Genomic DNA, 10,817 nt, shown 5'->3' with positions numbered 1-10,817 from the left:
TCGTTTAGAATGCCTGTATACTGTAGATTTGAATTGAATTGTAAATAAACAATTATCTTTGATATTCGTCTGATGCTTTGTCTTTTCCCTTCCACAGAGAATGTTGTATCTGTATTTATAAACCGAGGAAGAAATAAAAAATATGAACAACACTTTAATTCATCTCAAGTGACAATTTAAAGAAAAACATCTTATGAAATACAGCATACTTTGACATTCTCATTCTTGTGAAAAAGGTTTAGTATAAAAAAAACCCTCAGAATTCCAATTCTGAATACAATAAAACAAACAAACGTAAACTATACAACATGATCCCTGATTTCATTTTCATTCATACTATATCGTTACTTAACCCATTCTGACCTGAGATCAGATTCTAAAAATGTCAGTCGTTCTTCGATAAAAAAAAAAAGCAGACCTACAAGCTCGTAGCGCGCCACCGAGTGGCGCGCTACGAGCTTGTAGGTCTGCTATTTTTCAATAGCTAAAGCATAACATTATGCTAATACCAAAAGGGGTTCCCGCCCAAAATGGGTTAAAACTAAATCCAGTCATACACACTAAATCAGGCGTTCCCAAACGTTTCAGCTCGAGACCCAAACGATAGATTTGATGTCTCCCCAAGAACCAAATGTACAACAACTTAAGCCCTAGTTTAAAAAAAAGAAATCGTGTTAATAGCCAATCTAAAAAGCACGTCGGTCGATGTGATGCATTTTCTGACATTCTTATGTGAAAAATGCTCGATGTTTAGTAGATTATTTTGTGCAATTTTCATCTTATTTGTATTTTTCTTTTTGTATTCATTAGTTTGGGAAACACTGCACTAAAGGTAACGGGGCTGCCAAATAGACCAGTCACCCACGTACAAGAAGAACCCCTATTGGGGTTTTGAATGATTCCAAAACACGACATGGTTGTGGCCGCAGCCCAGAGCATGCAGGCAGAGCGCGCCACGGGATGGTTATATATTTCATAATACATTAGGCTACATAAACGCTGCTGCCGCGGCTGCCGTTTTCTATGAACACCGTTCTCGTGTAAAGAGCACCTTGGTCTCTCGACCATCCTCATCGCTCACACGTTGTCATTGTCACACATAAATTATTGGCAGTTGAATAGCATATTCTTACTGCAAACCCTCTTGTGCCATAAAGTACAGTGTGTGTGCTCTTTAAGTCATAGAGTGATGGTCATCTCAAACATCGGCGTTCCTCCTCTTCCTCCGCGCCACCAGTGATGAGTCTCCTGACGGACAACAATGAGCAAGGGTTTGTTAACCCATTTAGACCTGAGGACTCTATAAAAGGCGTCTAAATCGTGACAGTTTTCTGAAAAACCCATGATTCTAGAGTCAGTCGTTCTCAAACATTATGTCAAGACCCCCAAAAATATATGTAATTGGTCGCCGACCCGGGCTTGTAGATCTGAGCTTGTAGATCTGCTATTTTTCAATAGCCAAAGTGTAACATAATGCTTAAAACACCAAAAGGGGTTCCCGCCCAGGAGAACCACTAACATCTGATGCTGTACGTTGTCAGTATTGAGGAGGAGGACTCACCTCTCTCACCCTTTTGTCCCATCCGTCCCTCTGGTCCTGAATGGCCTGGCTCACCTGTGCCAAGACAGGAATATTAACACTTTCAGTATTTACTATTTCATTTAGGTCCTTTTTAACACCCTGAGCGGCATAAACGGAGGTCTCCGTCCTATCAAATAATAACGCTCGACGCTCAGGACGGAGATAAATAAAAGGACAGAACTTTATTGATATCAAAACCGAGCGCATCGCTCCACGGCTCCACAGGCTGGGAGCGCCTGTTGGGCAACATTCAATGTCATTTCCTGGTTGGGACATCATCCAAAATGTTCCCCCCCCCCCCCATTTTAGCGGATGAGATCTTAAAACGTGAATAACTCTTGATCTAAATCAATCCGTTCAATTCTAATCAAAGATTATGTTTTAGACGAGCCATTGTGGTCCCGTCGCTAGTCGTGTTACAATTAATCATACCTCCCGTTGTTGTCGATCGCCTCGGGAGTGTTTTGGCTACATCTAGCTACTTCAGCTACATCCGAGATGGCGCCTGGTGTGTCGCTAAATGTGCTCCGTTTCTGCAAATCGCTGGGCACATTTTTATTATGTTTGTTTCTACTTGGCTTATAATTTAACTAAAATGTTAATGTTACAGGGAATGAATAGGGACAGAGCCCTGACGCCAATCTATGCTTCATATATCTATGCTCAATAAATATATATTCTAAATTCACTATGACTGAAATGAATGAAACAGTACCTCTGTCTCCTTTATGACCAGAGAATCCCATTAATGAATGAAACAGTACCTCTGTCTCCTTTATGACCAGAGAATCCCATCTCTCCCTTCTGCCCTGTTCTCCCAGGAGGTCCTGTGACGCCTCCATGATCTGTAGAGCACCAGTTATATCAGTTAGTACTACTTCATTAACGTATTTTCTGTGCGGTAATTTCTGTACATTTTGCCACACGTACTTTTGACGTATTCCGCCATAGCGGTGACGTTCCCGGGGGAGCCCGGGGGCCCGGGCGGTCCCGGGGGTCCCTGGGACATACGCTGGTCTTCTCGACTGTTGTCGCGTAGCAGGCCCTGAGCTGCAAGTCAGGTGATACAAAATATCGTTAGTCATAGTCGGCTAATATATTTGTATTTTGTAACAATCGATTGTCTCTGGGCGATTGATAGGATAGACTTCAGGGCAATTAATGAACTGAATTGAATGAATTCAGCACAGTAAGTAAGTGTCAAAACGTGATCAGAAGGCCGATAATGTAGGCTACAAGCATCACTTGAATGTTCCATAATTATTGAACTAGGAAGCAGTTTCTATATTTTTCCTTATTAGGACACGTGCTCAGGAACCAAATAAAATGGACCCTTGACGGGCATAATAATGCATGTCATGTGACTTACATTTGATGTAGTCAGTCACTCTGACAGCCATGGTGGAGTAGTCCACGGCTTCCGGCCTGCTTCCCTGAGCGCCTCTGGAGTCGCCTCGCTCCCCCTTACGCCCCGGAGCTCCAGGAGGCCCCGGGGGTCCAGGACCCCCAGACATGGCCCCCCGCACACCGTCACCTGGGATACAAGAGCCATAGTTATCCAGAAGAAATGAATGAGTGACTATATTTTTAAACACTTAAGACTCTAGCGTCCTAATTCTGGGAATGGTTTTTAATGGGCGAAAATAGCCGATATGCAAGCAATCAACGCATCACAACGGATTGGCACGTACATGCGTGCGTGTGTGTGTGTGCGTGTGTGAGTTTAACCCACTCTTAATGTACTCTTGCAGCTGTGCTCGGATCATTTGTCTGTTGGAGTGTTCAGCGTAGGTGACCAGTCCACTGGTCCCCCCGGGGGGCCCCTCAGGTCCAGGGGGACCGGGGGGCCCAGGAGCACCCCTGAAGTCAACATCTAAGAGCACGGAACGGAATGGATCAAATTAAACATCTAAGAGCACGGAACGGAATGGATCAAATTAAGTGATGATTTATCAATGCACAGTGTCGCTGTCGGACAGAAACCTCTTATCTCCATATTCTAACTTTTTGTGTTTTTTCCTAAATTAACGAATTAACGATCACACAGAAAAGCATCAAAAGTAGCAGATCCACAAGCTGGAAACGTGCATGCAACGCTACGCGGTGCAACGCTACGCTACGCGGTGCAACGCTACGCTACGCGGTGCAACGCTACGCTACGCGGTGCAACGCTACGCTACGCGGTGCAACGCTACGCAGTGCAACGCTACGCTACGCGGTGCAACGCTACGCGGTGCAACGCTACGCTACAGTTTGGGACAAAATGAGGTTTCCACCCGACAGACGACAGGTAACATTGAAATAATATATTTACTGCGTTTCATAATATAAAGCATTCAGAAATGACTACTTTAGAGGCTCAGTTTAGAACGTATGGGGATAAAACAAGAGAGGTGAGGTTGAGATGGTAACTTTGGACATGTGCAGAGGAGGGCTGAGGTCACGGTGAGAGATGGATGGATGGATGGATAGATGGATGGATAGATGGATGAGGTCACGGTGAGAGATGGATGGATGGATGGATAGATGGATGGATAGATGGATGAGGTCACGGTGAGAGATGGATGGATGGATGGATAGATGGATGAGGTCACGGTGAGAGATGGATGGATGGATGGATAGATGGATGAGGTCACGGTGAGAGATGGATGGATGGATGGATAGAGGGCTGAGGTCACGGTGAGAGATGGATGGATGGATGGATAGATGGATGAGGTCACGGTGAGAGATGGATGGATGGATGGATGGATGAGGTCACGGTGAGGGATGGATGGATGGATAGATGGATGAGGTCACGGTGAGAGATGGATGGATGGATGGATGGATAGATGGATGGATGAGGTCACGGTGAGGGATGGATGGATGGATAGATGGATGAGGTCACGGTGAGAGATGGATGGATGGATGGATGGATGGATAGATGGATGGATGGATGGATGGATGGATGGATGGATGGATGGATGGATGGATGGATGGATGGATAGATGGATGGATGGATGGATAGATGGATAGATAGGAGGTTGAGATGGTAACTTTGGACATGTGCAGAGGAGGGGTGAGGTCACGGTGAGAGATAGATAGGATAGATACTGTAGATAGGATAGATAGATAGATAGGAGGTTGAGGATGCTGAAGTTGGAGCGGCCAGGTCAGAGGAGAAGAGGAAGGCCATGTCAGAGGAGAAGAGGAAGGCCAGGTCAGGTCAGGTCAGAGGAGAAGAGGAAGGCCATGGAGGTTTGTGGATGTGGTGAGGGTGGACGTGCACGTGGCAGTGGTGGAAAGTACATTTACTTAAGTACAACTTGGAGGTATTTGTACTTTACTTGAGTATTTCCAATTTCCAATACTTTTACTTCTACTCTCCAATACATCTCAAAGGCAAATATTGTACTTTTACTCCACTACTAATTATTTGAAAACTTTAGGTGCTAGTTACTTAGATTACTGTAGATTTAGATTTTTATTAGAATCGAAAACATACATGTCATTAACCACTACATTTTGGTCATTTGAAAATAGCCGATCTACATGCTCACAATGCGTTGCTATTTGTGGGTCTGCCATTTTCAAAAAAATGTCTATACATTTGAAAACTTGAAATGAGACATTCTGCACAATGAGTACTTTCTATACTTTTGGTACTTGGTACATTTTGATACCGATACTTTTGTACTTTTACTAAAGTTTGGTTTTGAATTCAGGACTTCTACTTGTAACAGAGCAGTTATATATTGCGGTATTGATACTTTTACTTAAGTAAAGCAATTGAGTACTTTCCCCACCACTGTGCAGGTGGCAGGAGTGACAGAGATAGGCAGCAGTGCCTATGAGTGGACAGCCTCAACCGCCTGAGGACAGGTGTGGGACGTTTTGCTGCAGCCATGCAGAAATGGGCTCTCACAGACTGTGCCCACTGCGAATGTGGGGACCCATTACAGACTGTGGAACACGTGCTGACCAGCTGCCCCATATACCGGCCACCGAATGGTGACCGTGGGTTAATTGACCTAGACAATGACACACTGGACTGGCTTGCTGCAACGGCGCTGAAGGTCTAAGGACATACGACAGAAGGTAGGCACAGAGCAGAGAACTGACAGGGGTTAGACAGGACTCATTTCACGGTCATGGTTGTGGTTTACAGTACTGACGTTGCAGGTAGTCTCGAATGTCCTCATTCCCGTATGCAGAGTTGGCCAGTCCTGGTGGTCCCGGTGGTCCTGGACGACCCGGGGACCCGGAGGGCCCAGGGGGTCCCTGGGGGCCCACAATGCCACCTAGAGGTGAGACAAGGAAAATGTCACACATCAATCAACTTGGTACTACTCAGACGGGGAGTGACTGACGTGACTAAAGGGCCACCCACACCGTCTGCGAACGCCGCGCGTCAAAACAGCCGCCTCCATTATTTTCAATTAACCTATCGCACACCGGCGGCACACGTGCTCGTTTCACGCACACGCTAGTGTGCGACTAGACCTGGATTGTGGTGAACTTTTCTTTTTCACGCTACACGCCCCGCACCCCTCATGAGCAGACATGTCGCTGATCCAGGCAACATGCGTCACTCGCTCCCTGTCTGATATGGGTTTGCTTTAGAAGGAAACAGAAAGAGGGCTTGCAACTATATCTGTGATTGCAATCTTTCAATGCTTTATAGTAGGGATGTCCCGATCACGTTTTTGTGCTCCCAATCCGATTCCGATTATTTGATTTTGAGTACCGATTTTTCCCGATCCGATATTTTATAGCACACGCATATCACAATAGTAAAATCTTATCTTTATTAACTATAAATGCACCAAGTCTCTGTACGTATTGTACGTACGTCTGTAATCCAGTTCATCAAGGAACTCAAAGGAACCTTTGGGATTATCTGAGACCCTGACCACTGCCGGACGAGAGTCACGACAAGACCCCACACACCCCCGAAGAGGCCTATTCATTTTGGGATCATATGAGACCCTGACCACTGCTGGACGGAGGGCCAAAACCACCTGTAGAGGCCTATTCATACTCCAGTTCCAGGTAATGAGGTGGAGCTGACCTGTTCACATTATTTGGGCATGCTTAACACAGAACTCCATATATAGGAATAAAGGGACACAGATACAGAAATCTCCATGGACATGAAAGGGACACAGCCAGATGGGTAGAACGGGTACTCTGACACGGGTTCAACGGGTATTGTATAGCCGGGTGGGGCATGGATCTCCAACTTCCATCGTTAACGACTCAGTGCTCTACAGTCGGGCACCGGCTTAGTATCCCAAATCACAGACAATATTGTAACAGCCCCTGTAGTTGGCCTACTAGGGCCTGTGTGTATTCCTGTAGGCCTACAGGTCCTGCAGAGTTGCCAATTGGGTGCATTGGGAACACCTAACACTCAATAGGTTCCGTGACCAACCTCTGGCAACAATGTTTTGATGATTGATTTGACCTCTATGGACCAGATTTAGCCCCCAGGTCCCTCGCAAAAATCCCGGCATTTTTTGCTAGAGGGCCACATTCAAAATGGCGCCCGGCGCCATAGCCAAAAATGAACTTTTGATCCAAATTACCTAGAATCATGTATGAAAAAGTGTCTTCATACCATAAGGATTTCAAATCTGACATCATTTTAATCATAAGACCTCATTTTGGCCCCAAAATTCAAGATGGCAGCCATCCAGTACAGTGAAAACGTAACATTTGAATATCAAAGTATGTTGTTTGTTTTTGTTTTCCGTCCTTTGTATATGGTTGTAGACAAACCACATAGAAAAATAAATCTCTAATATATTGCATTGTGAATGTGGTATTGAATGTGGTATTGAACCACCACTGCCATCAATGCCACCATCACCCTTCATGGGATGACTCGCAGCAAGGAGCTTGTTGACTGTTATACTACAAGTTGGGCATGGGGATCAGCTACCGAGACGTGCTTCTCTTGCGTGATGTCTGGACCATGCACTATCTTGGACATTGCTCGGTGTGTCCTGATGATATTGCTGAGGGAGAACCAAGTATCAGTATCATTGACAATGATGACTTTGGAAATGACACCGTGACAGGAAGGGGTACTGCACACCGCTGTAACTGGATGTTTCTGCAGCGTGCACAGCAGGAAAAAAACATCCAGGATGAACATGAGCGCACCAAAGATGCAAAGACTGTGTCACAGGTTCTGACAGAGAAGGCATTGGAGATGCAGGCAGTTACACCATATAGGACGATCAAGCGTGGGGAACCTCCCATCCGCCCTAAGCCCACTACTTTCTCATCAAGTACAGAGGCTCAGCGCAAGCGTATATTATTCATGCACATGCCCAAGCTCGGTGGCGCGCTACGAGCTTGTAGGTCTGCTATTTTTGAAAAATCGAAGAACGACTGACATTTTAATCTGATCTCAGGTCAGAATGGGTTAAATCAGACCAGTGTGTGTCCAGTGGAAACCTCGTATGAATCTGATCTCAGGTCAGAATGGGTTAAACAGCTGTGTGTCTTCCTCCTTTTGTTATGGGCCCGTCTAATATCATGATATGGATATAATGTTGATACTAGGGATATAATAATAATAATAATAATAATAATAATAATAATAATAATAATAATAATGATACTAGGGATGTCCCCATTACGTTTTCTTTTGCTCCCACACCGATTCCAATCATTTGAAAATGACATGATTGGTCCCAATTTCCGATCACATGACCGGATCAGGACAACCCTACTTTATAGCGATAGGTTACATAATCTTGTATTAGCGTTATGTAGGTTATTTGAGTTCAAGTAATGTGAAGTGGGTCTACTCTTCTGGGTGAAATTACAATAACATAACTGTAAAGTCCCCCCCAAAAGACTGCCTGCCTCCATCGGTTCTTGTATTTGTTTTACTGAAGTTAATGTTGGGAATAAATCCAGGCATAATTTCATGGAGGTTACGTTTAGGACTAATCTTAGGTTTAGGCATAGTTTTACTGATGTTATGTTTAGGACTAATCTCAGGTTTAGGCATAGTTTTACTGAGGTTATGTTTAGGGATAAGGTTAGGTTTAGGCATAGTTTTACTGAGGTTATGTTTAGGGATAAGGTTAGGTTTAGGCATAGTTTTACTGATGTTATGTTTAGGGATAAGGTTAGGTTTAGGCATAGTTTTACTGAGGTTATGTTTAGGGATAAGGTTAGGTTTAGGCATAGTTTTACTGAGGTTATGTTTAGGACTAATCTTAGGTTTAGGCATAGTTTTACTGAGGTTATGTTTAGGGATAAGGTTAGGTTTAGGCATAGTTTTACTGAGGTTATGTTTAGGGATAAGGTTAGGTTTAGGCATAGTTTTACTGAGGTTATGTTTAGGGATAAGGTTAGGTTTAGGCATAGTTTTACTGAGGTTATGTTTAGGGATAAGGTTAGGTTTAGACATAGTTTTACTGAGGTTATGTTTAGGGATGAGGTTAGGTTTAGGCATAGTTTTAATGATGTTATGTTTAGGGATAAGGTTAGGTTTAGACATAGTTTTAATGAGGTTATGTTTAGGGATAAGGTTAGGTTTAGGCATAGTTTTACTGAGGTTATGTTTAGGGATAAGGTTAGGTTTAGTCATAGTTTTACTGATGTTATGTTTAGGGATGAGGTTAGGTTTAGGCATAGTTTTAATGAGGTTATGTTTAGGGATGAGGTTAGGTTTAGACATAGTTTTAATGAGGTTATGTTTAGGGATAAGGTTAGGTTTAGGCATAGTTTTACTGAGGTTATGTTTAGGGATAAGGTTAGGTTTAGGCATAGTTTTACTGAGGTTATGTTTAGGGATAAGGTTAGGTTTAGGCATAGTTTTACTGATGTTATGTTTAGGGATAAGGTTAGGTTTAGGCATAGTTTTACTGAGGTTATGTTTAGGGATAAGGTTAGGTTTAGGCATAGTTTTACTGAGGTTATGTTTAGGACTAATCTTAGGTTTAGGCATAGTTTTACTGAGGTTATGTTTAGGGATAAGGTTAGGTTTAGGCATAGTTTTACTGAGGTTATGTATAGGGATAAGGTTAGGTTTAGGCATAGTTTTACTGAGGTTATGTTTAGGGATAAGGTTAGGTTTAGGCATAGTTTTACTGAGGTTATGTTTAGGGATAAGGTTAGGTTTAGGCATAGTTTTACTGAGGTTATGTTTAGGGATAAGGTTAGGTTTAGGCATAGTTTTACTGATGTTATGTTTAGGGATAAGGTTAGGTTTAGGCATAGTTTTACTGAGGTTATGTTTAGGGATAAGGTTAGGTTTAGGCATAGTTTTACTGAGGTTATGTTTAGGACTAATCTTAGGTTTAGGCATAGTTTTACTGAGGTTATGTTTAGGGATAAGGTTAGGTTTAGGCATAGTTTTACTGAGGTTATGTATAGGGATAAGGTTAGGTTTAGGCATAGTTTTACTGAGGTTATGTTTAGGGATAAGGTTAGGTTTAGGCATAGTTTTACTGAGGTTATGTTTAGGGATAAGGTTAGGTTTAGACATAGTTTTACTGAGGTTATGTTTAGGGATGAGGTTAGGTTTAGGCATAGTTTTAATGATGTTATGTTTAGGGATAAGGTTAGGTTTAGACATAGTTTTAATGAGGTTATGTTTAGGGATAAGGTTAGGTTTAGGCATAGTTTTACTGAGGTTATGTTTAGGGATAAGGTTAGGTTTAGTCATAGTTTTACTGATGTTATGTTTAGGGATGAGGTTAGGTTTAGGCATAGTTTTAATGAGGTTATGTTTAGGGATGAGGTTAGGTTTAGACATAGTTTTAATGAGGTTATGTTTAGGGATAAGGTTAGGTTTAGGCATAGTTTTACTGAGGTTATGTTTAGGGATAAGGTTAGGTTTAGGCATAGTTTTACTGATGTTATGTTTAGGGATAAGGTTAGGTTTAGGCATAGTTTTACTGAGGTTATGTTTAGGGATGAGGTTAGGTTTAGGCATAGTTTTACTGAGGTTATGTTTAGGGATGAGGTTAGGTTTAGGCATAGTTTTACTGAGGTTATGTTTAGGGATGAGGTTAGGTTTAGGCATAGTTTTACTGAGGTTATGTTTAGGGATGAGGTTAGGTTTAGGCATAGTTTTACTGAGGTTATGTTTAGGGATGAGGTTAGGTTTAGGCATAGTTTTAATGAGGTTATGTTTAGGGATAAGGTTAGGTTTAGGCATAGTTTTACTGATGTTATGTTTAGGGATAAGGTTAGGTTTAGGCATAGTTTTACTGAGGTTATGTTTAGGGAT

The 10,817-nt window shown here is 42.7% G+C and overlaps 1 protein-coding gene across 1 annotated transcript in view; it reads right to left on the bottom strand.

The window, feature by feature from the left end:
- Positions 1 to 1,198: 1,198 nt before the first annotated feature.
- col17a1a (collagen, type XVII, alpha 1a) overlaps positions 1,199 to 10,817 on the bottom strand; it is a gene marked incomplete at its 3' end in the record, with an annotated part of 60,854 nt that continues 51,235 nt past the window's right edge. Inside the window, exons 51-57 of the mRNA XM_083765624.1 lie at positions 5,734 to 5,859; positions 3,315 to 3,455; positions 2,952 to 3,116; positions 2,513 to 2,632; positions 2,347 to 2,427; positions 1,562 to 1,615; positions 1,199 to 1,248 (exon numbers count right to left, since the gene is read on the bottom strand). Of these exons, the coding sequence (XP_083621750.1) occupies positions 1,199 to 1,248; positions 1,562 to 1,615; positions 2,347 to 2,427; positions 2,513 to 2,632; positions 2,952 to 3,116; positions 3,315 to 3,455; positions 5,734 to 5,859 (737 nt within the window). The remainder of the gene's footprint in view (positions 1,249 to 1,561; positions 1,616 to 2,346; positions 2,428 to 2,512; positions 2,633 to 2,951; positions 3,117 to 3,314; positions 3,456 to 5,733; positions 5,860 to 10,817) is intronic.

This window comes from Protomyctophum parallelum (assembly GCF_964188405.1).
Source record: "Protomyctophum parallelum genome assembly, chromosome: 5".
Lineage (NCBI taxonomy): Eukaryota > Metazoa > Chordata > Actinopteri > Myctophiformes > Myctophidae > Protomyctophum > Protomyctophum parallelum.
The sequence above is the reverse complement of the archived record's forward strand: the minus strand, read 5'-3'. Positions and strand labels throughout refer to the sequence as shown.